At 55.8% G+C, this 27,738-nt stretch overlaps 1 protein-coding gene across 1 annotated transcript in view; it reads right to left on the reverse strand.

The window, feature by feature from the left end:
• MMEL1 (membrane metalloendopeptidase like 1) overlaps window positions 1-25,106 on the reverse strand; it is a 33,523-nt gene extending 8,417 nt beyond the window's left edge. The window contains exons 1-11 of the mRNA XM_030805222.1: window positions 24,962-25,106; window positions 21,727-21,917; window positions 12,966-13,043; window positions 12,121-12,180; window positions 10,516-10,677; window positions 10,186-10,266; window positions 7,844-7,939; window positions 7,140-7,258; window positions 6,430-6,495; window positions 5,015-5,149; window positions 4,752-4,841 (exon numbers count right to left, since the gene is read on the reverse strand). Of these exons, the coding sequence (XP_030661082.1) occupies window positions 4,752-4,841; window positions 5,015-5,149; window positions 6,430-6,495; window positions 7,140-7,258; window positions 7,844-7,939; window positions 10,186-10,266; window positions 10,516-10,677; window positions 12,121-12,180; window positions 12,966-13,043; window positions 21,727-21,853 (1,014 nt within the window). The 5' untranslated portion in view covers window positions 21,854-21,917; window positions 24,962-25,106. The remainder of the gene's footprint in view (window positions 1-4,751; window positions 4,842-5,014; window positions 5,150-6,429; window positions 6,496-7,139; window positions 7,259-7,843; window positions 7,940-10,185; window positions 10,267-10,515; window positions 10,678-12,120; window positions 12,181-12,965; window positions 13,044-21,726; window positions 21,918-24,961) is intronic.
• Between the last annotated feature and the right edge of the window lie 2,632 nt (window positions 25,107-27,738).

A 27,738-nucleotide genomic window follows, 5' to 3' on the forward strand; every position in this document is an offset into this window, starting at 1 on the left:
ATCAAATAATTTTAATTCACTACAATAACGGCATAAAGGAGGAAAGTCACATGATCGTTTCAACAGATGCAGAAAAAGCATTTGATAAAATCTGCCATCTATTCATAATAAAAACTCTTGGCAAATAAAAATAGAAGGGGTCAGCCACAGTGGCTTACGCCTGTAATCCCAACACTTTGGGAGGTCGAGGCGGGCAGATCACCTGAGGCCAGGAGTTCAAGACCAGGTTGGCCAACATGGTGAAACCCTGTGTCTACCAAAAATACAAAAATTAGCTGGGCGTGGTGGCGCACGCCTGTAGTCCCAGCTGCTTGGGAGGCTGAGGCATGAGAATCACTTGAACCTGGGAGGCAGAGGTTACAGTGAGCTGAGATCACTCCACAGCACTCCAGCCTGGGTGACAGAGCAAGACTTTTTCTCAAAAAAGAAAAAAAGAAAAATAGAAGGAAAGTTCTACAATCTGATAAAGGAAACATATGAAGCAGCAGCAGCAACAAAAACAACTCCATAGCAAACATAACTTTTTTTTAAAATTTATTTTTGAGACAGAGTCTCGCTTTGTTGCCCAGCCTCAAGTGCAGCAGTGCAATCTTGGGTCACTGCAACCTCTGCCCCCTGGGTTCAAGCAATTCTGCTGCCTCAGCCTCCCTAGTAGCTGAGATTACAGGCATGTGCTAGCACCCCTAGCTAGTTTTTTTTTTTTTTTTTTTTTTGAGATGGAGTCTCGCTCTGTCGCCCAGGCTGGAGTGCAGTGGCACAATCTCGGCTCACTGCAAGCTCCGCCTCCCGGGTTCACGCCATTCTCCTGCCTCAGCCTCTCCGAGTAGCTGGGACTACAGGTGCCCGCCACCACGCCCGGCTAATTTTTTGTATTTTTAGTAGAGACGGGGTTTCACCATGGTCTCGATCTCCTGACCTCGTGATCCGCCCACCTCGGCCTCCCAAAGTGCTGGGATTACAAGTGTGAGCCACCGCGCCTGGCACACCTAGCTAGTTTTTGTATTTTTAGTAGAGACAGGGTTTCACCATGTTGGCCAGGCTGGTCTCCAGCTCCTGACCTCAGGCGATCCACCTGCCTCAGCCTCCCAAAGTGCAGGGATTATAGGCATGAGCCACCGTGCCTGGCCAAACATAAAATTTAGTGGTAAGAATATATGTGCTTTCCTTCTAATGTCTACTATCATGACATCAGCATTATGCTCAAAATCCTGGCCAGTTCAGTAAGAGCAAACATGAAATAAAGCCAGTAAGAACTGAAAGAGAATAAATAAAACTGGACCAGGTTCGGTGGCTTATGCCTGTAATCCCGGCACTTTGGGAGGCCAGGGTGGGAGGACTGCTTGAGTGCAGGAGTTCAAGACCAGCCTGGCCAACATAGAGAAACTCTGTTTCTGGAAAAAAAAATCAGGCAAGGCTTGGTGGTGGTGTATTCCTGTGGTCGCAGCTACTCAGGAGGCTTGAGCCCAAGAGATCAAGGCTCCAGTGAGCCATGATTGTGCCACTCCACTCCAGTCTGCATGACAGAGTGAGACCCTGTCTCCAAACAAACAAACAAAACCCAACCCCCCTGTTGTTTTTCACAAATGATATGATTTTGTTTATTCTACAAATAAATAACCAGAACTAATAAGTGCATTGAGTAAGACTGCATATTTACAAAGTCAGTATTTCCATATATCAGCAACAAATAAGATAATTTCAAAATGATTCTATTTATAGTAGAAAACCAAACACCTGTAATATATCTAGTAAAATATGTATAAGAACTTGACACTGAAAGCTTTAAAAGTTATTAAGAAAAATTGAAGCATAAATGGAAGCATATACCACGTTCATGGATTAGAAGACTCGGCATTGCAAAATCTTCCCCAAATTGATACAGAGATTCAAAGTGATCCCTATCAAATTTCTAGCAGAGTTTTCTTTTTGTGTGTGTGCATGTATGCAAATGGAAGGCATATTTTCAGTTTTACGTGAAAATGCAAAGGACTGAGAATTATCAAGACATTTCTTGAAGAACAAAGTTGAAATACGTACACTCTACTGACTATCCAGACATTATAAAACTGAAGGAGTGATGGTGGTAGGAGTTATCACTTGGATAGATAAAGAGACGAGTGGGGAAGAAGAGAGTCCAGAAATATACATATGGGCCCACGCATAGACACACATGGACACCTGATTTATAACACAGAAGGGACCAAGGCCAGGGGCTCACGGGGGGCTCTTTTTAATAAACGGTGCTGAATGACTGGAAATCCATAAGAAACAAACAATTCCTACATCTCACTGTCCATTGAAAAAATCAACTCAAAGTAGATTGTAGACCTGAGCAACCTTGAGGGCAGGCAAAGAGTTCTTCAGCAGAACACAAAGAATACTAACCAAGAAGAAGAGATCTGCATACATTTGCTAAGTCAATAAATTGGACCATTTAATAGCCTCCATTGAAACAAAGAAACCCTTATGAGAGTAAAAAAGCAAGCTGTCCAGTGGGGAGAACATTTGTACACATAAGCTGACCAAGGAGTCACATCTAAAATAGGTAACTCCAAGAATCAATCAGAGAAAGATCGCCTGATAGAACAAATGGGCAAGACTCAAACAGACGTTCCACGAAAGGGAACAGCATTGGCCAATTGACAGGAGATGGCGTTTAACCTCATCCGCCCTTGGGGAAAGTCACATTGAACCCAGATGAAACCCCACTACACAGGTGCAGAAACGGCTAAGGTGAGAACAGACACCACCCAGCACGGGCGAGGGTGTGGCACCAGCAGCTGTTGGGGAGTGCACATCCCTGGATAACTCTGGGGAAAGACAGTGCCTGTTACTGTTGAACAGATACGTGTGCTTCGACCCAGCAATTCCACTCCCACCCACTTGCCTGCCACAGGCACACACAGGCATGGGCATGACAACGTCACTCAGAAAAGGCCCAGAGACAGCACAGTGGGACCCGAGTTGTCACATGTTCTTAGAGTCAGAGGCCACTCAGCAATCGAGAGGCCACGTCAGGGACCAGCCGCCCTCCAGGGAGAAGTCAGGGTCTCTTCTCCAGGGAAGGAGGCGGGCACAGGGGCTCGGCAGGGGCACGTGGGGGCCTCTGGGATGTCGGTGGTCACGTAAGTCTTGATCTGAGGGGTGGTTGTGTGGATGTGTTCACTTTGGGGCGATTCTGAACGTCATAAACGCATTGTAAACAAAATGTCCCCAAACCCTGGGCTCCTGGACGCTCCCCTGAACCGGCCGCTGTGATGTCTCCACGGCAACCTCAGGCCATCTGAGCTCTCTCACTTCCATATTTAGTCCATTTGCAAGCCCTGTTGGCTCCACCTCCAAAATCAACCGAGAAGCCACCTCCACCATGGGCACCCCCCTTGGCAGAGCTGCCATCTCTTGCCCGGGCTGGGTGGCAGCCTCTGATTGGCTTCTCCGCCACCTGCCCCATCCCCTTCACTCACTCTTACTTGTGAACCAGGTCACGTCCTGTCATACCCCCACCCCTCTCGGGCAGAGTCTGAGACTTTCAAGTGGCCCCAGAGGTCGGACATGGCGCCCCCCGCTTTACTTCCTACTCCATCTCTCTCTAGCCCCAGCACTCATTAGCCGGGAGTCCTAGCCCCAGACTCTTGGGGAATTGCTGTGCGAGCCACATTGGCCCCAGGCGGCCATGGCCCTTGGTTCTCTGCAAGGCTTTACCTCCTGTCTGCTGTCCTGGCTGAGCTCATCCTGCCCCCTTTCTGGCTTTCTGACACGTTTTAGAGGTCACTCCGCTTTCCTGTCCCTCTCCCGCACTGGAACCTCAATCGAGACAGGCCTTTGTTTGGGAAGGGGATAAAGACCAGTGCCAGAGCAGAGCCTGGCCCCACTGCCTGTGTTCTGGGAGTGAGGGGCGGCGGGGTGTTGGGGAAGGTGTGTCCCCGAAGGCCAGCCCTGGGGACCAGCACCGATCTAGGGACCACCAGCCTTCTAGGGCACTAGGTGCCCTGGGGCGAGGCTCTCCCCAGAGTCTCTCTGTCTTGCCCTTGGCAAGAGCTGTGGCTCCAGACACTCAGGGCCATCCTCTGGTTGAGGGGGCAGGGGCTTTGGACCCCCTTCTGCCCTTGCCCTTCCCCCACTGACTTGGGCACCCTTTGCCGAAGCTGCATGCCTGTGCCTTCTGGGGGAGGAGGCCCTCGAGAAGCCTGGCTGCTCCAGCAGGGTGACAGTCGGCGGAGGGAGTGGGGGACTTGCCCCTTCCCAGGTTGGGCTGCTCTTCTCCAGCCGCCACCTCAAAGCGCAGGGCGGTGCCTGGCCTGGGCACTGGGGAGGGGAGCACCTGAGGGTGTGGCCAGGGGGAACTGCTACCCTCACGGCAGGCAGGACGGGGAGGCAGCACCCTGCTAAGGTTCTGAGCGGGACTTGGGGTCTGAGAGCCCTGGGTGGGACCCTGTACACCCCCACACATCAGCAGCCCCCTGAGGCCTCCATTTCCTGCTCAGAAGACCGGGGCCATCACAGCACCGCACAGATGGGTGACTGTGTTCTAGGATGGCACAGTTGGCACTGCTGTCCCGGTGACATTAGTAATCGTGCTGGTGCTGCTCTGCAGCAAGTTTGGGTGATCAGGTACGGGGTCTCCCTGCTCGGGGATGGGGAATGTTTCTGAGCCTAAATGCGAAGCAACGTGCCCTCTTAGAGGGCTGCTTCCATGTCCCCCACGAGTCTCCACCCTGCCAGCGCCGGCCTGTTGTGTGGTGTGGCCTCACCTTCAGGCCAAACTGGCTTTGCAGCTCCTCCAGGCCCATCCGGTGGTACAAGGCGATGACGTCGTGTCTCTCCTCCTGGGGTACCGTGGCCTGTGCCAGGGATAGCGGTCACACAGGTGGGTGGCCAGGATGCCCCCTAGGGCTCCTGGCCTACTCCCTGCCTGCCACCAGCCCACCCAGCACCCCCTCACCTTGGCCAGCCACACTGCCTGGGGCTCCCAGCCCACTCCCTGCCTGCTCCCCGCCCACCCTGGCCCTCTAACCTTGGCCAGCTGTGTCTCCAGCTCCAGCACCTGTGCCATGTCCTCCTGCACCAGGCAGCTGTCCCTGGGCAGGTTTGCATCCTCCCGCAGCATGGTGGCCACTGACACCATGAACTGCAGGTAGGCTTCCCGCACCTGGGCCAAAGGACGCTGGACGGAGCTGGGTGGCCTCGGCCACCATGGCCCCCAGGGAGTTCTCTGTGGGGGTGGGGTGGGCCTAGGACATGTAGAAGCCCCTGATGTGTGTCCGCCCACCTTGACCAGCAGGCTCTCGGGCACACAGAGTGCTGAGTGGGAGCGTCTCAGATGCGTGACCTGTGCCCGAGCCTCTGGACAGGGTACCTACTCTGCAGGGCTGCTCAGGGCTTAAACTGTGTGGCTGCCTATAAGGGTTTGCACAGGTGGGTGCCAGGGCTGTCGGTGCTGGGGTTGGGGTGCTGGGGTTGGGGTGCCAGGGCTAATTTGGGCCTGCCGGGGCCGTGGGTGCCAGGGTGGTGGGTGCCGGGGCAGTGGGTGCTGGGGCGGTGGGTGCCAGGGCTAATTTGGGCCTCCCTACCCAGGTGCTCCTCGGCCTGAGTGTCCGGAGTTGGATCCTGAGGAAGTTTGCTCCTGAGGGAGCTGCCTTCCTCGCACTGGGCAGGGCTTCCCCAGTGCAGGCAAATGCTCTGGCCAGGCTCGGCCCATAGCTGCCTGGTCTGAACACATGGCCAGACATGGTGCTTTTGAGACACTCCAGTCCCTCCTGCTCTGGCTGGTTCTCTCAGCCCCACCGCTCCACCTTTGGCCACAGGGCCCTTCCTCTGGGCTTGGTCATCCTTCAAAGTCTAGTTCATAGCCCACCTCCACCAGGAGGCCCCCTGGATTGTATCTGGCCCTCTGGGGCATTCATGCCTTATGCCTGTTCACCTCTGCCCTGGTGCTGGATGCCTGTGCCCTCCTCACCTGCTCCCTCCCTTCCCTGCACCCTGGGCTAGCCCTGGGCCTGCCAGCCTCAAGGTCACCTTGTCCACAGTGGGGGTCCTCATCCCTCCCCTCTCTTGACAGCCCCTTGAGGTGGAGCAGGCTCGGGGCCTGGCTGCCTCCGCTCGGATCTCTAGGGGCCCTCCTGGGAATCCGGTGCTGCAGAGCCTGGGTCTATACTGACGGGAGGGGGATGACAGTTCTGCCCCACGGGGCTGCTGCTGAGCTGACCTTGTCCCCGGGCCTGGCCCGGGTGTTGAGGGAATGTCCCCCAGGATGGTGGCAAGCAATAGGTCGCGTCTGCACCCGCTGCCCTCAGTGCCGGGCTCAACCTCCACAGGTGCTCGCTAACACCAGCTTTGGGGAGGGAAGGCCAGGTGGGCAACAGGAAGGCCAGACCACAGGGTAGGGGGCGATGGGGGGGTCATCTGGCATTGCGATGAGAACCCACCCACCTTCCGGTTGCTGCCGCCGTTGAAGTAATACTCTCGGGAGGGCATGCCCAAGGTGGGCTGGTCTATCTGGAAACACAGAAGGTGTGACCCTGGGCAAGGGGCCCGGGGTCCCCACAGCCTGGCTGAGGCAGGCTGCAGCCACCTCCCCACAGGACTGTGCCCCGTGGACATGTGCTCTGCCCAGGAGCTGGTGGCGGAGCTTGTGCCGGACCCGGGAGCCCAGACCCTGCCCTGAGTGATGGTGGGGGCGCTGGGCTGGACTGGAGAGGGTGGCAGGGGTGGGGTGGGGAGGGGTTCGGGCTGCCCCGGGCCTCACAGCACCCGCGGCTCCCCCAGAGTGGGGTGCGTATTTGTTTCGTGTGTTTCTCTTTGGCCTCCAGCCCGTGGCCAGCAGTGGCTCCCTGAGGTCAGGCCTCCTGCTCTGGTTCCAGCCCCGCTGTTCAGGAGCCCCCGCCCCTCTGACCAGAGCCGGGTTCCACTGTGGCCACCAGCTCGGCCAGGAGGCCCAACAGAAACTCCAGCAGCAGCAGCTCGTCCCTGGGCCCACGGACGTGGACAGGAGCCAGGATCCCAGGCCCTGGGAGACGCTGGAGCTCCGTGTCCGCCTGTCCGCCTGTCCGCCTGTCTGTCCCGTCCTCCTGCTGTGCTGCGAGAGCCCCCAGCCAGGCTTGGGGACCCTGCCTACCCCTGCCCACCGGCGCGGCTCGTACGTAGATGATGTGCCGGCTGGAGTTCTGGTCGTCGTTCCAGATGAAGAGGTCGATGAGGACGCGCCTGTTGAACTGTGAGTTCATCAGCGCCAGCTGCCGCTCCAGCTCCCACTCGAGTCCTGGGGAGGCAGCGCCCCACACTGGAGACTGGCGGGCCCTGGGGTCCCAGCCCGGCCCCTTGTCAGTGAATCTGGCCTCCAGAGCTAGGAACTAGGGGGCCATAGGGTGGGGAGCTCACCTGTGCGCCTTAGGGGCTGGGGGATATGGGAGACACTTTCCCTAACAGCCCAGGAGCCACAGGCGGGCCCCCAGGTGACTGGAGGGGGTTGGGCGCAGCATGGGGTTGTCAGGGCTGCCAGCCACGTGGGGTGCCACTCCTGCCCCTGGGGGAATGGAGCACATGCTCAGAGTGGGGGGCCTTGGGGCCAGGGCCTGAGCGTCGAGTGCTCCTAGGGCCCGAGGAGGGGCACCCCTCTGCAGGGCTGGATGGGTCCGGCCATGGGGCACCAACTCCCCAGCATGGAACCTAAACCACCTCCCAGGACCCTGAGGTTGCCCTGGCTGGGTTGGGCCTCTTGGGGCTCCTGAGAGCAGGCAGCTGGGGATGGGGGTGGGGTCCCCTCCTGGAAGGCCTCGGACGAAAGGAGCCCTGGCCGTGGTCCACCTCTGTCTGTCTGTGAGGCTGCTGCCAGGCCCAGCCTTACCTACGGTCTCGTTCCACCTGTCCATGGCCACTGGCCAGCCTCCCACCACCTCCAAGATGTCCAGCAGGGGCTGAGAGCCTCGCTTCTCTATCACACCTGAGGAGGGATGCAGTGGTCACTCTCCCAGCCTCCCTGTGGCTCACGTGCCATGACACAGAGCTGTGGGGGCGCTGTTGGCCGGCATCACAGGTCCCTACAGCCCCTGCAGTGCTCGGCGAGAGGCGGCCTCCCAGCCACTGGGCCTTTACACCTGCACCCTCCCATCACAGATCAGCATCTTGGCAGCTCTGCAGTGCAGGAGGCGGAGGCTGAGACTGGACACGGGCGTGAAAGGAGACCTGGGGGCTGAGAAAAGCACGTGAGCCCCGGGGGACAAAGAGGATGACGGGAGGGAGCCCCTGGGGCCTGGGAGCCGGCCAGCAGGCAAGGAGCCTGGGAGAGGAGAGGAGGCTCTGGGCGCAGGCCAAGCCTCGGCGAGGACTCAGGCAGTGGCGGGTGGGACGGGAGGGGGCGCGGGGGAGGCAGGGGAGCCCTGGGGCCTGTGTGTCCTGTGTCTCGGCTCAGCACGGTGGGGCCCCGACAAGCAGGGCTCCTGCAGTCGAAGATTAGGTCAAGGTGGGGACGCGGAGTCACTGCGGGAATAAGTGAAGACCACCCACAGGGCAAAGCAAAGGCTTCAGTGCTGGCACAGCATAGCAGGTGCCCCGTCAGGTCCAAGGCTTGCAGGAGCAGCAGGGCTTCCTAGTGGAAGAGGGGAGGCCCAAGTGGGCCGAGTGGGGGCTGCTGGTCTGGGGAGGCTGTGGCAGGCTCACTGGAGGCCAGCCTCCTCTGGGCTTGGCTAAGGTCCTATGCTGGAGGCAGGGACAGACATTCCAGGGGAGGCTGCCGGTGATGAGGCCGGCCCCGGCTGTTTGAGGCCGGATGCCGTGGGGAGTGCCGTCTGACCTCCTGGGCTGCCCACTGGGGATAAAGGGCCGAGTTCCGGGCTGGGCTGCCGGTCCTGAGTCGCGTTCCAGTTTTCCACATGGTCTGGCCCCTGCCCTTTGTATATTCAGCCTCTCAGGACAAAAATTAAGTAAAGTCGAGGACACAGGAAGTCATCTCCAGCTGGGGGTATTGCCCAGAATGGGGGCCCGGCCTTCCATTTCCATGGGGAGGAGACAAGCCCAGTGCACCCAAGCAGGGGTCTCACGGAGACACCCCCTACAGCCAGGGTCCCAGCGAGTTCCACAGTCAGGCGGAGGCTCCACGAGACCTCCTGGGCAAAACAGCCAGCCCTGAACCCTGGTGCTCAGTGAAGGAGCTGTCTCTACAGCAGCCACAACCACAGGCTGGGCCTGCAGACCCCCGAGTGGAGGAGTTAAACAGTGCTGGGCCAGGGGTGCTCCAAGCACGTGAATCCCTTTAATGGGAACTGAAACACGGATAATCTGCCCCCCACACCACACACACACATCCACATACATCCACATGCACACACACGCACATATGACACACATATACAGCACACACATAACACGTATACACACATAACACATATACACACATACACATACACACATACACACATATACACATGTACACAAGTACACACAGCACATATATATACAGTACACATACATACATATAATACACACATACATGCACACACAGCATACACATATGCACACACAACACACCCACAGAATACACACATATATACATACATGCATATGCACATAATACACATATACATTATACACAATACACAAGTGACATGCACGTAACACACGTGCACACATAATGCACACATATGTACATGCTGCATGCATATACATATACACATATACATAATACATAACATGCATACACATGTACCCACATGTACACATGCACAAACCACATGTATACATAGATACATGCATGCACAAACCACATGTATACATATAGATACATGCATGCACACATATACATATATACACAGACACAAATACACATATACATATATAATATGCATACATACATATACACACAACACACATATACACACATAAATGTATAATATGCATGCATGTATATACACATACTCATATACATACAATACACACACACACAGAGGCTGGAATGTGTGGCCTGTGCTGGGGTTGGGGTGTGAGTGAGGCCGCAAGGCAGCTGGCATTACTTTGAGCCTGGACCCCATGGCTGGGAGTGGGACACAGCACATAGACCCTCTGGCATGAGTCCCGAAGGCACCCACTCCTACCCTAGGGGCAGCCATGGGGTCCTGGGGCTGTGCTAGGCTCTGGCAGGGGCAGCCCGCCCCCGTCCCCTGCCTCGGCCCCTTCCTGGTGGCCCCCACTCACTCTGGTTCATGCAGGAGCGGTACAGCGTCCTGGCCTTCTCCACAGCCGGCCGGTCCTTGGCAGTCGAATTCTCCAGCACCGCTGTGGGCGCAGGAAAAGGTTGGACAGAGGCTTGACGAGGCTGCAGGGGCCAGGTCATAGGTCCCTACACCCCTTGCAGTGCTCGGCGAGAGGCGGCCCCCAGCTGCTGGGTCTTTATTCCCTCTCCTCTGTGCCCACCAGACCAAGGAGGAAGCAGAAACAGGGGCGAGACACAGCCAGGATCAACTCCTGGCCCAGTGCCGTCCTGTTCGCCGTCACCCCGCTGCACCCCCTGCCGTGCTCTGCCACCTTTGAGGATGACCTCCAGCTCGTCGCGGAGGACGTCGAAGATGCTGTATCTTGAGTTGGTCTCGGGGATCACGTGGCGCCGCAGCCAGCCTCCGCACGCAAACTGGTAGAAGTCGTCACACGGTTCCGTGGTTAGGTCCATGTTCTGGAGGATCCTGGCGGCTGCTCGTCCCCATGGTGTGAAGCAGGGAGAGGGGAGACAGAGAGAGTTGTGGACAGCCCAGAAGCCTGTCTCCCAGTCCAAGACACAGCCCGGTCCCTCGGGAAGGGGCTGCTGTCCATCCAGTTGCAGCTGTGTGCCCAGGGAGAGTTACACCCTCTCTGAGCTGCAGAGAGGGAATCCCCCAACCTGGATTCAGTGCTAGGATTTTCACTTATTTATTTTTAGAGACAGGGTCTCACTCTGCTGCCCAGGCTGGAGTGCAGTGGCGTGATCACAGCTCACTGCAGCCTTGAACTCCTGGGCTTAAGCAATCCTCCCACTTCAGCCTCCTGAGTAGCTGGGATCACAGATGTGTGCCACCTTTCCTGAATGCTTTTTTAAAAAATTTATTTTAGAGACAGGGTCTCGCTGTGTCGCCCAGGCTGGTCTGGAACTCCTGGGCTCAAGCGGTCCACCTCGGCCTCCGGAGTTGCTGGGAATTCAGGCATGAGTTGGCTGGGTTTTCACTTATTAACCACATGATCTTGAACCCCAAACCCTCCAAGACTCATTTGCTCGTCTGTGTATCTGGGAACACCAGCAGTCTGACTTGCAGGCTGAGGTGATGGCTGAGATGGTGCCGGCTCACAGGAGGTGCTCAGCTGGTGGCCCTGCCCTGTGAGCCGGGCCCAGCTCCTGGCTGTCCACCAGGGCCTTTCTGTTCTGACTCTGCCCCCTGCCCCCTCACTCATCAGTGTGCTTGGTCCCCAGAGGGAGGGACGACTCTTACCACCATGGGGGTTTGTATTCTGCTAGAGGGGTTGGCTTTGCCCCAGGAACCCTGAATGTGCACGGGACAGGGGAGCCCCAGGCTTCCCACTGAACGCTTTCAACTGGGGTAGCTGGGCTGCACCCCCTGATCAAGGACCGTCCCTCAAATTCTGTCCGACTTGTTCTTGGCCACTGCACCTCTGGGGCTGGGGACCTCACGGAAGGCGTGTCCACAGGCCCCCCAGCCCCCAGCATGGGCAGAAAAGGCACAGTCCGGAGCTTCTCCACTATTGGCGCTTTCACAGCATGTTAACAGTTTTTGTCATCTGCAAACAGCGGTACCTAACCCCCAATTTTAAGACAAATTCCTGGGAGAAAATTTGAAGTAAGAAAGTGTGGCTATTCATTGAATCTTTCTTTCTATAAATGTGGACAAAAGCCGCTGGGGTTCTTGGGACGGGATGGCTGTTGCTGCAGGGCCTGGCGGCTGGAGGCTGGGGACTGGGGGCCCAGCAGGTGCCAGATGCCAGAAACACCAGCTCCCTGGCTCCACAGTGAGTCCGGCCCACCGGCTCCACCTCCCGCCGTGTCTTGGAGTTGCTCCCCTGGGCCTTAGCGGGGGCCTGTGTCAGTGTCAGCCGGGAGCCCCCAGCCCTTGGGCAGGCTGTGGATGGCAAGGGGGCGGGGCTTACCTGCCATCACGCAGCCAGGGGTGGTGCAGACCTCGCTCACCTCTTGGGCCTCTGGGATCCCTGCAGGCAAGGAGCAGCCTGAGCACAGGGAGCCACGGAGAGGGTGGGGCAGGACTGGAGTGGGTGTGGGCGGGGCAAGGTCTGGTGGGTGTGGCATGAGGATGGGCATAGACTGGGTAGGCGGAGCAAGGTCAGGGTGGGTGGAGCATGGGCTGAAGCCAGTAGGGCAAGGCCAGGGTAACCAAAGCATAGGCTGGTGGGGGTGGGGCGTGGCCCTCCACCCCATCTTCCACCCCCATGGGTGGTCCGGCCTGGCAGCCCAAGTCCTCCCCAGGTGGCCCAGGCAGGAGGCCTTCAGTGATAGTGAGCTTCGTTCTTTGTCCTTGACCCCTGCAGGGACCTGGGAGCCCCTTTACACCCTATGCCTCCATGCACCCCCACAGCTGCCCCAGGCCCCAAGGGCTGAAGCCGGCCATTCTGCCCTCCTGCCTTCTGCCCAGCCCACTCTCACCTGCTGCCGGGGCCAGCTCCTCCAGGCAGCCTGCCTTGCTGCCCCTCTCTGCATGCCCTGCCCCGGCCTGCCCCACCCGTGTGCCAGCCGGTGGAATTGAATGTGCCGAGGCCACGCAGGAGCGGGTGCGGAGTGTCCACAGTGCCCAGTAAGCCTCCTGCGTCCAGCAGGTGCACCCAGCTGAGGTCCCTGCCACTGTCCTCTCCCTATGGCCCTCCTCCAGCACATGAGGGTTGGGCAGAACCCAGCCCCTGCCCCTCCACGGAGTCCCCCCACCTTGGGAGGCCTGCGCCCACCTGCCTGGAGCTGTTTTGGAAGGGAAGGCAAAGGCTACCTCGGGGTTTTCGTTTTACAAAGATCCTCTCCTCCTGTAAGAAGCACAGCCGGCTAGCAAGGCGTGGCAGCTGCTTCCCTGGGGAGAAACACAGCGCTCAGCTTCGGCCTCCTGCCTGCAGCTCCCTGGGGTGCTGGGGGCCTCCCTGGGTCAGCATGCCATTTTCCCACAGTGCTGGGTACTGCAGCCCTACCCCTGTAGTGAGGGCTGGTCCCCAGGGCAGTGAGACAGGAGATCCACGGAGTTCACTGCAGGGGCCAGCTTCAATCTATCTCCCGCTGGGCTTGAATGGGGGGCGGTTTGCCCTGCCTTGCCAGCCCCACCCTTTCTCCCTCCACCCACCCCAAGGTCCCCGATGTGCCAGGGCCTAGAGGGGTCCTGAGGTGAGACTTTTCTCTTCCTGACAGCCTCCTCTACCTCAGGATCTTCCTGACCCTGACCAGGCCCACACAAGGTGGCACGCTCCTGGAGTCCCACAGGGCAGGCTCATTTAGAGGGACAGGGCCTTTTCAGAGAGGGTGACGTCCCACTAATGACCCTTGTCCCCAGCCTCTCCACCCTCACTGTCCGCTGAAGGTGCCAAGCCACCCTCCCTCCATCTCTCTACTGCCTGCTGGGAGGGGCCTGCCTGGTCAGCATCGGGGGCTCCTGGGATGGCTGTCAACTGCCTGGAGAGAGGTGTGGGAGAGGAGGGTGGGGTGGAGAGAAGAGGGGACCCCAGGTCCAGAGAGATGACAAGCCAGGCCTGGCTACCCTCAGACCTGGCTTGTGGCCGAATTTCTCCAGCAGTGAGGCACACAGAGGACTGAGTGGAAGGAGGGAACAGGGTTCATTCAGGTCAGGGCTGTTGGCAGGCCTGGAACCTGGCCTAGCCCTGGGCAGAGACTGCAGAGAGGGTGCTAGAAGCCACAGAAATATCAGCTCCTTGGGGGCCTGGCCATTCAAAAAGCCATTAATCCAACACTGGATGATGACTGTGAGCCAGGCCAGATGCTGGAGTTCAGATGTGAGCCTAATAGGGCCCATCCCTCAAGGAGCCCCCTGCCCGGTGGAAACAGGGAGAAAGTGCTGCATGCTGCACACACCGAGGCAAAGTGCTGAAGGGCAAGGCTGAGCTTCAGAGCAAAGGAACCCCCCAGGCCAGCAACGGAAAGGAGGTGGTGAGTGCGAGCGGAAGGCAGGGCTGCCCTGTGGCATTTGCCAATTGCAGTAACCCAGAGCTTATGGACCAGAGACTGGACTGTGGACTCCAGAGGGCCTCACCTCAGCAAAAGAGTGGATTCGAGGGACATCATCTCTGACCAAAGTGGTGACAAGGAGGGCAAGGGCTTTCTGCTTCTGATTAGGATGTGGAAAGTTGAAATTGACTGTGGCCCCCACCCTAGCCAGGAGAGCAAGCTGGAGAAGCTACAGCATGGGCACTTTTAGAAACCCACGAGAGCTGAGGACATGGAGAAACCAGCACGAGTCCAATTCCAGGGAAAAATGAGGCCTTCCCAGGAGAGGAGAGGCCTGTGGCTGCTCTGCCTTTGGAGTCAAAGCATGAGGAGGGGCAGATGCGCCAGGCAAGGCCATTCAAGCATGGCAGCACACGTCTGTAGTTCCAGCTACTTGGGAGGCTGAGGTGGGAGGACTGCTTGAGCCTGGGAGGTTGAGGCTTCAGTGAGCTGAGATTGCACCACTGCACTCCAGCCTGGGAGACAGACTGAGACCCTGTCTCAAAAAAAAAAAAAGCTATGACCTACATACTGTCTGATTCCAATTATGTGACATTCTGGAAAAACAAAACTTTAGAGAAGAGAGATGTTAAATAGTAGTTGCCAGGAGTTTGGGAAAATGGATGTTGAAGAGGTTGAATAGGTGAAGAACAAGGGAATTTTGGGGGCAAAAAATGACAAATAGTGAATGCATTTGGCAGTGAAACTATTCTGTACAATACTGTGATGGTGAATGGTAACTATTTTGTACGATATTGTGATGGTGAATGGTGAACACATTTGGCAGTGAAACTATTCTGTACGATACTGTGATGGTGAATGGTGAACGCATTTGTCAAAACCCACAGAATGTTATAGCACAAATAGTAAACCTTATTGTATGCAAATTTAAAAAATTATTTAGACTGTCAGGGGAATCCCAGGATGAAATGCAGAATGAGACTCAAGACAAATGAATAAAATGATCTCACTGAAACGGATAGGGGAATAAAGTGTTGACCTAAGTAACTTTAGAAATGAGTAGAGTCTATGAGACTAAAGGCAAAGGAAGCTGTACATAAGCACTGTACTCTAGTTGATAAAGTTGTCCTTCATGGGATCCCAGCTTAATTCTGAAACCACTACACATGTATATTGGAATGGAAAAAGTAAGTGGATAGCAGGTGGCTGGGCTTATTGCTGCTGCAGTGAGAAGTTACAGACAAGGAAAGGAAGGAAGTTAGAATGGTCCATGTGGTGGTGGAGTGGAGTTGGAGACAACAGTGTGAACTCATTTTTAGCTTAATATAGATGCAGATGTTTGCATAAATAAATATTTATAGATATGAGTATCTAGATGGGTTCATGTATACATACATATTCCTTTGTTCTGCCCGGTGAGCTAGACTAGAAGCAACACTAACTGAGGAGTAGCAATAAGCAAAGAATAGGACTCAGCTCTTGGTTTCTGTTTGTTTTTCAGACACCACATTATCCTAGAAGCTCTTGGTTTTTGAAACCATTATCCAATAAAAGAAGCCAGGGCTCTTTAGAAAAATGGTTGATTATACAACTGGGGTAGGAAACATATGAGATGAGCTTGGAGCATGTTGAAATGTCAAAAAGTAAGAAAGTGCTCCCCGCAAAAAAACTCACCCCAAATTCATGATAATGGGGATACATCAGAGGGTCATAGAAGCAACTGACAACTCCCAATGGCCAGAGTTGGAACAATTTGAGCAACGCAATATAGTAGTGGATTATAATGCAAAGTGTAAAATGAATATCTGCAAATCATTGAGTAAATAAATAAATGAGGGAGAATAGACGAATCTCTCATACAGAAGAATTCCAAATACTTTAGGTAGATACTCTGCCTCTAAGGATGTGGAGCATAACTCCCCACTCCTCAGGTGTGAGCTGCACACAGTGGCTTCCTTTCAAAGACTGCACCATGAAAAAGAAGGGAAAAAAGCAACTTGCAGTGCAGAAACCAGACACTGCCTCTAGCCAGGCAATTAAGGTTAACATCAACAGTGATAAGTCCAGTCATTGAAAGTGTGCACCTGTGACCTGCGGCCTTCCTCTCCAACATGTGTTACCCCAGTCTAATCATGAGAAAACCATTAAGCTAATTCCAGTTGAGGATCATTCCACCTGATCAGTAATCCTCAAGACTGTCAAGATCATAAAAAACAAAAACACAAACAAGAAAACAATGAAAGTCTGAGAAACCATCACAGCCAAGAGGAGCCTGAGAAGATATGGTGTTCTTGATATGACCCTGGAACGGTAAGAGGACATGAGGGAAAACAGGGAAATCTGAATTGAGTATGAACTTTAGTTAATAGTAATATTATCACTATTGGTTCACTACTTGTGGCAAATGTATCAGGCTAATGCAAGATGTTCATAATAGGGGAGACTGGGGGTGGGGTATATAGGGATTTCTGTACTATTTTGCAATGCTTCTGTAAATCTAAAATTGTTCTAAATTTTTGAAATATTACTGAAGGAAACCTGAACAGAATATCTTAGACCTGTAGGACAATGTTAAATGGCTTAACATATATATAACTAGAGACCCAGAGAACAATCTTTGAAGAGATACTGACCAATAAATATTTAAAGTTGGTAAAAGATATAAATCTACCCCAAGAAGGGCAGTGTATCCCAAGCTGGGCAAATACAAAGAAAACCATACCCAGCAGCATCACAGTCAAACTGTGGAGGACTAAAGATAAAGAGAAATTCAGAATTAAGAATTTCAAGACATACTTAAAAGCAGTCAGTGGGACTGGGCATGGTGGCTCCTGCCTGAATCCCAGCACTTTGGGAGGCTGAGGTAGGTGGATTGCTTGAGTCCAGGAGTTGAGACCAGCCTGGGCAACATGGAGAAAACTTACCTCTATAAAAAAATTACAAAACAAAAATTAGCTGGGCATGATGGGGGGCATCTGTGGTTCCAGCTATTTGGGAGGCTGAGGTGGGAAGATCGCTTGAGTCTGGGAGGGGGGATGTTTCAGTAAGCTGTGATTATGCCACTGCACCCCAGCCTGGGCAACAGAGTGAGACCCTAGCTCAAAAAAAAAAAGCAGTTAGAGGAAAAAAAGACACATTATATTGAGGGGAACAACAGTAAGAATGATGGTGACCTCTTACTAGAAAGAATGAAGGCCAGAAGGCGATGGAATGAGCTATTTAAGTGCTTGAAAAAAACAATAATATATTAACAGCTTATAATTCTATACCCAGCAAAAACATATTTCAAAAGTGAAAGTGAAATAAAGACATTTTAGACCAAAGCTGAGAACATTTGTCTTTACCAGATGTGCACCACAACAAATGCTAAAAGGTCTTCACTCAGAAGGGACATGAAACCAGTAGGAAGACCAGATTGGTAGGCAGGAATGATGATCCTGAGAAAGGGTAGAGGGAGCAAAGTGTAACGGGAGACCTGGACCCAAACAGTGCCTCTGATTCATTTGTTTCCCATCTAGTCAGATGTATCAGAACAAATTAGGACAACTGAAGAGGTGAGTCCATGCCTCCTTCATGCCTGCGTCCTGCCTCTACTGCCCGCACTGCATTCCCAACATAGGCTCTCCCATAGACTTGTTGATGGGGGAAACCCCCAAGGAAATTCACCAGATGCTGCAGATCAAGGGCTGCCTGAGGATGTAGTGGGCTCCTGAGCAACACTTTCAAAACTGAATTAGATGAGCTAGGCATGTTTTTTCCATTTCATCCCTTAACTTACAGTGTCTCATTTAATCATCACAAGGAAGGTGGATCACTTGAGGCCAGGATCACTTCAAGACCAGCCTGGCCAACATGGCAAAACCCCGTCTCTACTAAAAATTCAAAAATTAGTCAGGCGTGGTGGTGCATGCCTGTAATCCCAGCTACTCGAGAGGCTGAGGTGGGAGAATCACTTGAATGCAGTGGGTGGAGGTTGCAGTGAGCTGAGATTGCGCCACTGCACTTCAGCCTGGGCGACAGAGCGAGATTCCATCTCAAAAAAAAAAAAGCTTGTGAGGTTCCTCATCTCTACTTTTCTTGGGAAAACTGTTGGGGAGGCAAGATCACTTGGTCACTTTCCTTGGGGGAGTGGCAGGGCATGGACCTCCAGACCCCATACTGGCATTCAACAGCTCTGTTCTTCTAAGAGAAAAAGCAAAAACAATGAGACCCTTTTGCTACAATGGCTGAAAAGAAACAAAATCTTACCCTAATGCTACAATATGATCACAGGAAACACAGTCAATGAACTCCCCAAAAGGAGATTTTTCTTTTTCATAATTCCAAAAAGGGGCAGCTTTCCTGAATACTCAGTCAACACAGGATCTTCTCTCTGTTCTTTTATATTTGCTTGAATAACTTCTGTAATACGCCAATCATTTTTACATGGGCTGTAGCCAACGATTTGGCTGGATGGTCAGGGACTTGGAAGAAGCATGACTGGAAAATTGGCGACAAAGAAATTTGGGGAAGAGGTATGTGGATTGAGCTTTCTGAGTGGTCAAAAACTGGGAGTCTGGGTGCTAACCACAATCTGATAATGCCTCCTCATGATCTAAACTGTATGATAAAGAGAGAAGGGTTCATGGACCAGGTTTATACACATGAGGGGCACTCCAGTCTTGGGGCTGGACTTCTGTAAAAAGCCAGATGTAAATATTTGAGGTTTTGTGGGGCACATACATGCTTCATCTCACCTGTTCAACTTTGCTGTCCTAGCAGGAAAGTAGCCATAGATAGTACATAAATGAATGGGTCTGGCTGTGTTCCAATAAAACTTTATCTACAAAAACAAGCAAGGGGCCAGATTTGGCCAAGCAAGGGGCCAGATTTGGCCTATGGGCCTATTGCCAACCCCTGTACTAGAAAATGAATACAGTTGCTTTGGAGGAGTAGAATTCTAGGATGGACATGAGACTGTATTTCTCACTGTCATTTTTGTAAAAACATTTGATTTTATAAAAGAAAGTTTATAACTTTAAAAATAATTAAAACAAAAAATCTAAGATAACTGTCAAAAAGATAGAAATACAAAACTTCCAAGTTAGTTGAGGGAAAATAGAGGAAATAATGATAGGTTGATCCAAAACAAGGCAAGAAAAGAGAAAAAAAGCATGAGACACACAAAAGAACACAATAGGAAAAACATACATTTTAGTCGTCCTGGTAATTATAAACCGACAAAATCCTCCAATTAAAAGATAGACAAACCCCCAATCCAGCCGTACACGATTGAAAGAGACACATCTAAAGCTGAGGAGATGAAAAGTTTCAAAGAAAAAGAATGGGAAAAATAGACACAACAAATGCTGAGTAGCTAGTACTCATGTCAGGCTCAACAGGATTCAAGGCAAAAAGCCTTGTTAAGTCAGAAACAGTGACTACACAGTTTCATGAAGTGAAAGATATATTAACTTCATATGTGTATCTTAATACAATATTAAATTTATGAAACTAATTTTATAATTCATACTTAAATTTGCATTCACATAGTAATATAGCCTTAAATAGGTAAATTAGGTAAGATTCGATGTAACTACAAGAATGGGTGATGCTTTAGTGCAAGATTTTAGCATATACATTTCAGTACACGATTTTAAGAAATCATTTTCTTGATCTTTCAAAAACTTTCATTCTTTTGAGATCAAGAGAATGGAAAAAAAGCCAATATGTAGAAGACTTGATTGATCTAGTGGATGTGTATAGACACCATCACTCAGCATTTGGTGACTGAGCCTGTTCCACAGCACACAGGGGTTATTTATAAAATTGATCAATTGTTAGCCCCAAAGCAAGCCCAGCAAATATCAAAGAAAGAACCACATAAATAATGGCATAAACCATGGTTTCTGACAACACAATTAAGTTAGAAATCAATAATTTTAAAAAAGTAACTAAAAACTCATGTCTGGAAATTAAAAAAATTTCTAAATGACTTATAAGTCGATGAAAAAGTCATAATGGAAATGAGAAAATACATAGAAATAAATGATAATAACTGCTTAGAAAACCTTCCACAAACAATCCTGGACTGAGGCCAAGGTCAGCTGTGGGGTCATTCCTGGTGGGGCTCTTGACGCACAGGGATCTTGACGGGGGAACAGAGGGCTCTGCCTCTCTGGAGGGAGGGGATCCAGGGCCCGTTTCCACACTGGAGTGGGTGGAGGCAGGCTTTGCTGAGATCCATGGCACCGTGGAGCACTCCCGAGGCACCCGGCTGGGCAGGGAGGGTCTCTCTGGGATGGGTGGGCTCAGGCCCCTTGGCACGACCCAAAAGAAGAGAGAGGCCTCCTCCTATCCCACAGCTGGGGGTGTGTGTGGGGTCAGCCTTGTTTTATGAAAGCTTGGGAAGCAGGTGTTTTGAGCCCAGCAGGCTCTGAACAGAGCTTCCCTTGGGCTCTGGGTTCCTCAGGGTGAGTGAGCCTTCCCCTCCCCCACTGCCCACCGTCCATGGAGGTCGCAGAGCCCCTCTGTCCCAGGGGAGACCCTAGAGGGCCAGGGGCTGCGGTCTGGGCAGCAGCCACACTGTACAGTGGCCAGCCATGCAGCCCCGGGCCGGGACGCCCTGCACATCCACAGGCAGCACCCACTTCTGCTTCACAGACACAGCCTCCCGCAGGGGTGGAGGGATGGTCCCAGGCAGTGCGCAGGGGTCCAGACATGAGGGAGCATTCTAGTAACACAGGCTGGGGCGCCCCATTGTTGGACCTGGGGTGTGGGGTCCGCCGTGAGCTCTGAGTCCGGCGCCTGCCACGGTGGGAGCGCCCTGCGCACCTGCTGCGGGGGTGAGCATTGCTCCTCGATGTGTGCGCGCTGCCCGGTCTCAGAGGGACCAGGGCTGTGCCTGCGGAGGGGCTGGCAGGGGCGGCTGGAAGGTGACCAGGTCTAAGGGTGCCTGGGAGCCCCTGACCCCAGAGGGGAGAGCAAGGGACGGGCCGGCGTGGGGGCGGGGGGAGTGTTCCTGGGACAGCCCGAGGTTCCAGCGAGCAGCCCTGGCCACGCCTTTGTCTCCGTGGGACCCCAGCCTGGCCCCCTCCTGCCGTGGTCCCGTGACCTGACCCGGCCTTGAGCGGGGCGGGGGCGGCAGGACCCTCAGGTCTCTCCGCAGGATGGCGGCGGGGCAATGAGGCAGCCAGGTGAGCCCGGGCGGCGGGAGGGACACGGACGCCGGTGGTCCCCAGCCGGGGCTGCGCGGCCAGGCAGGGAGGGGGCGCGCGGAGGGGCGGGCGACGGGTCTGCGCCCCCCACCCGCCGGGAGTCCGGCGGAGGCGGGCGCGTGCAGAGCCGCAGCAGCAGCGCGCGTGAGAACGGGCCGGGCCGGGGCAGAGCTTTCTGGAAGGGGCTGCGTGCTCCCTGCAGGTCAGTGCCCCTCCCGCCGCCTCTGAGTCCGCAGCTCGGCCCCGGGAGCCCCTGGGTGCCCAGTACAGACCCGCCTGCCCCATCTGACGGGCGGGCTCGGGCTGGGGACAGGCGGACCCTGCAGCAGGTGCAGCGGGGCGAGCGCGGAGAGCGGGGACAGGCGGGGGCGGGGCACCCGCACTCACCTCTGCGGTCGGCGTAGAGGACACCCAAGGCCACCAGGGCAGCAGTCACCAGCAGCAGCAGCAGCAGCAGCCCCCCCTCCAGGAACCCCGGGCGCTTCTGCCCTGCACGGCCGGCGCTCTCCACCATCCCCACGGTGCGTTCGGACTTCCCCGTCAGCAGGGCTCTGGACGGGAGAGCACCGCGGAGGAACCTGCAGGCCCAGGGCAGGGGAGAGGGGAGAGGGGCGTGGAGCTCCCCGAGCCCGCCCGGCCCGAGGCTGGAAGGGCCGGATGCTGGCTGGGAGCGGGCGCTGGGTGCCTTTGGAACACTCTGTTCCTGTCTCCCTCTCCAAGCCCACAACCCTGGGTGACCGGGTCCTGGGACTTTCCACACTACCCCTGGGCCGGAATCTCTGAGTGCATGGAGGTTCTAGGACTGGGATGCTCCCAACTTGGGGTCGCAAGCTGGACCCAGGAGGCTCAGCTCCTGTGCTGTCAAGGGACCCCTGCAGTGGAGCCCGCCTGGGCTGCTCATGCTGGGTGTCTTGGAGCTGTGGGCCTGAGCGCTAGGTCAGGGACCTGTCGGGGAGGCCACTTGGGCTTCTGGGCTCCCAGCCCACGTTTCCTGTTGGAGTCCAGAAGCCAGTGATAGGTGACACTAGAACAGTAGGTACCCACACAGGCGGTGACTACGTGGGCCAGGAAGGGACCTGCAGGGCCAGGCAGCCTTGAATCTCAGCTCTGGCAGCCACCTGGCTGGTGTGCAGCTCTGGTCATCTCCTGACCCTGTTACTATGGAGGGGACACCTTCTGGAGCCAGCAGGGCAGTGGGCAGCACTTGAAGACACACACTGCTGGGCACAGGCTGCTGCTGTAGGCAGGACAGGGAGCTGGGCAGGAAGGGTTGGGGGCACAGGACACGGACTCAGGAGGCTCACAAGTCTGCGTGCTCCAGTGTGCATGTGAGTATGCGTGTGTGGGAGTGTGAACCTGAGTGTACACGTGTGCAAATGAGTGTGTGCATGTGGTTGGGCGTGTGTATGTGTATGACTGTGTGTGCATGTGTGCATACGTTCTGATGTATGATTTTGCACGCACACGTGTGCACATGTTCTGGTATGTGCATGTGCATGACTGTACATGAGTGTGCACGTGTGTGCGTGTGCTCTCGTGTGTGCATGTGTGTGACTGAGTGTGCACGTGTGTGCATGTGCTCGTGCGTGTGTGCATGATTGTGTGCATGGATGTGCACGTGTGTACGTGTACTCACGTGTGCGTGTAGTCATGTGTGCACATGCGTGACTGTGTGAGTGTGCACATGCGTGTGCTCTCGTGTGTGCATGTGCATGATTGTGTGCGTGGATATGCACGTGTGTGTACGCTCATGTGTGCATGTGTGTGACTGTGATTGTGCACGTGTGCATGTGCGCTCATGTGTGCATGTGCATGATTGTGTGCGTGGGTGTGCATGTGTATGCGTGTGCTCTGGTGTGTGGCTGTGCATGTCTGTGTGTGTGAGTGTAAACATATGTGAGCACATGCATGGATGTGCACATCCCTCGCTGGCACTCGGAGCCCTGCTGGGAAGCTGCCCGGCCTTTGGGAAGCAGCTGGGTGCTTTGGCCTTCCAGCACTTTCAGTCGTCACACACAATCACACACCTGCTGTGCTGAGCCCCAGCTTAGTCCTGTACCAGGCAGGGCGGATAATGTGGGAGCAGCGAAGGGAAGCCAGGCCCAGTGCTGCCTGCCAGAGGGTCAGGGACTGGCTGCTGAGACTGCCAGCACCTGGGCTAAATGTGCTTCCGCCCTCCTGTAGCCCACCCCCGCCTGCTGTGGACTTTGCCAGAGTTCTGTCCCTGACTCCCTGGGAGATCCTAGACGTCCCTTAGCCTGTCTGGGCAACACCCTGCAAAGGCGGCTCGGCCAGCTCATTTCGGCGACTCCTCCAGGGCTCCCTGACCTCTGGCTGTGTGAGGAGTGGGGACGGGGACCTGGACCTCACTCCTCTCCTCCAGGTCCCTCGCTCCTCCCTTCCTGTCCCCTCAGCCACCTCTCTCAGTCCCTGGCCCTGTGAACAGCGGCGTTCGCGCATCCACACACCCTCAGACGCTTCCTTTGACGGCCTCTGCTGTGCCCCTAGACACCCCTGTCCTGCCACTGGCTGAAGCTGAACTTTGGAGTCATCTGCCTCCCTTGCCTGCGTCCACGCCCCACGCCAGTCCTCAGCCTCCAAGCCCATCTCACTTGGACCCTTTCTCATTCCTGCCACTCGCTGCCTGTTCCAGGCCCCATCACCTCCCCCTGAAGGGTCTGTCTCACCCCCTGATCGCCACCACAGGGGCCCAGGGGCCTGTAACTAGAGTCAGAGGCTGTCACTCCCTGGCCTCCTGGTAGCCAAACCCTTGGAGGAAGAGCCGGGCCTTGCCCTGATGTCAGGACCCTCTTTGGCCCTCCTCCCCTCTCACTATGCCCTCCCCCTCCCCTCAGGCAGGCCCCCCAGGTTTCTCCCCCCACCCTCCCCACCCACCCAGGCAGGCCTCCCAGATTCCTGCCAAGGTCCCCTTCCCAGTGGGGCCTTCCTTGGCCCGGCCTCGGGTTCAGCTCCGGGAGCCTCAGCCCCTCCCCTGCTCTGTGTCTCTCCAGGGACTCCCAGCTCCACCTCCACATCTCCTCGCTACTTCTGCAGCCCCCTGGGAACGTCAGCTCCATGGGCAGGGGCTCCCTCTGTGGGGGCCGCTTCACCTAGACTGGCACCCCCACCCCAGATTCCTCAGTCATTATCTGTTGGGTGAATGAATGAATGAATGAGGAATGAATGGATCAATCATTTGGACGAGTCTGAGCTCAGCTTCTACCAACTTCTTACTTTGGTCAGAATTAATGAATCTGCTCCTGCGTCCTGAGTTCATTCTGTCCTGCAGGTGTCCACAGACGGCTCCATGTGCCCCAAAGGCACACACGAAACAAACACCTTCAAATTGAGCCGAGTACCCAGGGCAGGTGTGGAGTGTCTGCTGAGGCGAAGGCACTGCGGCTCCCTGGGGACACTCGTGGCCTCTCCAGGTTATTACGGATGGGGGACAGTGGGTCCTATGGGTAGGATAAACCATATGCCAGAGGGGGCTGCCTGCCCTGGCACAGGCGAGACTACACACAGGATGCCCCGCCCAGCCTTGTGAGAAAGGGGCTGAGCGCCTGGAGAGGGTTTCAAGGCCCAGGAAAGCAGGCCGGGTACCTCCTTCAGCACAACTCACCTTTGCTCACTCAGGAGTGGCCGCCACCCACAGTCAGGCCCCTGGAGACTGGGTCCCAGTGGCTTGGAGTTGGGGTGAGCTGGGCCAAGTGGGTGGATTTCCAGGGACTGGGATGGGAGAGCAGTGGCTTGGGGCTGAGTTGAGGCTGCCTGCAGGCTTCCGGGCCTCCTTTGTGATGCAGGCATGGGCTCCCTGGAGGCGGTGACACCTGCTCACAGTCAGGAGGTTCCACTGGGGGTGTGGCATGGGGGGGAGGGGCTGAGGACAGCTTGTTGGCACCCGGGCTGCCCTGCCTCATGGGTGCCCTTCTCAGGGCTTCTGGCCCCTGCTTCCCAAGCCGCCCTCCTTCCTTGCTTCTGTCTCTTGACCTTTCAGTCCAAAGGGGCCCCAGGGGCTGCTGGGAGGAAGGCCAGGCCCTTCTCCTACTCCACACCCTCCGCTCTGCCCCAACCACCCGGTGGGGGGGTTACAAAGGCCCCACCCTGGGTGTTCTTTCTCTTCAATCTCCAAGGAGGATGGTGGGTTCTGGGGATCTTGCCAAGGTGCAAGGGGAAAGGGTGGTCCTGAAGGGGGTGGGCGCCGGCTGCCAGGAGGGTCCCACCCAGAGATACTAGCCTGGGTTTGGCTGCTTCCCTCTGCCCACAGAAAACTCATGAGGTTCAGACCTCAAGCTACAGAGGGTGGGCAGCCTTGGCTGGGGAGCTGGCAGAAGGGCTTTGTGGCTTGTGAAGGGTCCCCAGTGATCAGAGTGTGAGCCCCGCACCTAGCCCTGCTTGCGGACGGGGGTCCCGGGCAGAGCAGGCTCTTTCTGTTTCTCCAGGCCTGATGAGGTTCCTAGCTTCTGTTTCAGAATCCCCAGAACAAGTCCTCCTGCCCAGGCCTTGGGCATGTGTCAGGGCATCTGGGCGGGGCTGGGCCACAGAGCTACGGGTCCCATGGCAAACTGCTCCTCACGGCCGCCCCGGCCAGATCTCCCATGCTGAGTGCTGTCGGAGGCTTTGTCTATGGCCCTTTAGGTTGGCCAGGCCCTGGGAGGAGAAAGGCTTTGAGCTGCAGCCAGGCTGGGATCAGATCCCAGACACCACCCTGAGCCCGGGAAGTCTCTCCCTGGGGCCCGCTGGCTGTCCTAGCAGCCCCCTGCCATCAAGCCCAGCAACCAGCCCAGGAAGTGTGGTCTGGCCTCAGGCTGCCTGGGCTGCCGGCCCAAATGGAAACAAGGTCAAGGCCAGCCAAGCAAGAAGCTGGGACCGCCCTTTCTGGGGAGCTGGGAGTGGGCCAGGGTCCAGCATGGCTGGAGGCTCCTGTCATGGGGAGAAGCCAGAGCCTTTCCGAGCCCACCTGCCTGACAGCCCTGGTGCCAGCAGGCCCTTTCTGGATGTCACAGTGTTCTTGTCTCTAAGGTACAAAGCCACAGAGGGAGAAACAGATGCAGGGGTCTGGCCTACTCTCAGCAGGGGCTCCCTGGACTCTGCACCAACTCCCCAAGGCTGGCCCTGGGCATGCTCCTCCTTCCCGAACCCCAGGCCTGTCCAGCCTAGCAGCCCCCAGCCTGGCCCAAGGCCACCTGGTGACCTGGGCTGCCAAACTTGGGACCCCTTATTCCCAGGTTCTCCCTGCTTCTAGGTGACAGCAGGAGGCACCTGCCAGACAAGAGAAACTGGGAAAGGAGGCTAAAGGCCAAGGAGGCTGCAGACCCCGAGACCTACCCCGGTCACTGGACAGTCACAGATTTGCAGGTGCCCAGGGCAGTGCAACCCAGCCACCCCAAACACCCGCACAGATGACTCTCTCCCCAGACACCTGCACAGGCCATCCCCCGAAACACCCACACAGATGACTCTCTCCCCAGACACCCGCACAGACCGTCCCCCCGACACCCACACAGACCATCCCCCTGACACCCACACAGACCGTCCCCCCAGACACCCGCACAGACCGTCCCCCCAGACACCCACACAGACCGTCCCCCCAGACACCCGCACAGACCGTCCCCCCAGACACCCACACAGACCGTCCCCCAGACACCCGCACAGACCGTCCCCCCAGACACCCACACAGACCGTCCCCCCAGACACCTGCACAGACCGTCCCCCCAGACACCCACACAGACCGTCCCCCCAGACACCTGCACAGACCGTCCCCCCAGACACCCGCACAGACCGTCCCCCCAGACACCTGCACAGACCGTCCCCCCAGACACCCGCACAGACCGTCCCCCCAGACACCTGCACAGACCGTCCCCCCAGACACCCACACAGACCGTCCCCCCAGACACCCACACAGACCATCCCCCCGACACCCACACAGACCGTCCCCCCAGACACTCACACACTGTCCCCCCAAACACCCACACAGACCGTCCCCCCAGACACCCACACAGACTGTCCCCCCAGACACTCACACACTGTCCCCCAAACACCCACACAGACCGTCCCCCCAAACACACACACAGACCGTCCCCCCCAGACACCCACACAGACCGTCCCCCCAGACACCCACACAGACCGTCCCCCCAGACACCCACACAGACCATCCCCCCAAACGCCCACACAGACCATCCCCCCAGACACCCACACAGACCATCCCCCCAAACACCCACACAGACCATCCCCCAGACAACCCACACAGAATAAACTGTCCCCCCAGATACCTACACAGACCGTCCCCCCAACACCCACACAGACAACTGTTCCCCAGACACCCACACAGACCATCCCCCGCAAATACCTGCATAGATTGTCCCCCTAGACACCTGCATAGCCAGAGCCCAGCACCCC

This window comes from Nomascus leucogenys, chromosome 24 (assembly GCF_006542625.1).
Source record: "Nomascus leucogenys isolate Asia chromosome 24, Asia_NLE_v1, whole genome shotgun sequence".
Lineage (NCBI taxonomy): Eukaryota > Metazoa > Chordata > Mammalia > Primates > Hylobatidae > Nomascus > Nomascus leucogenys.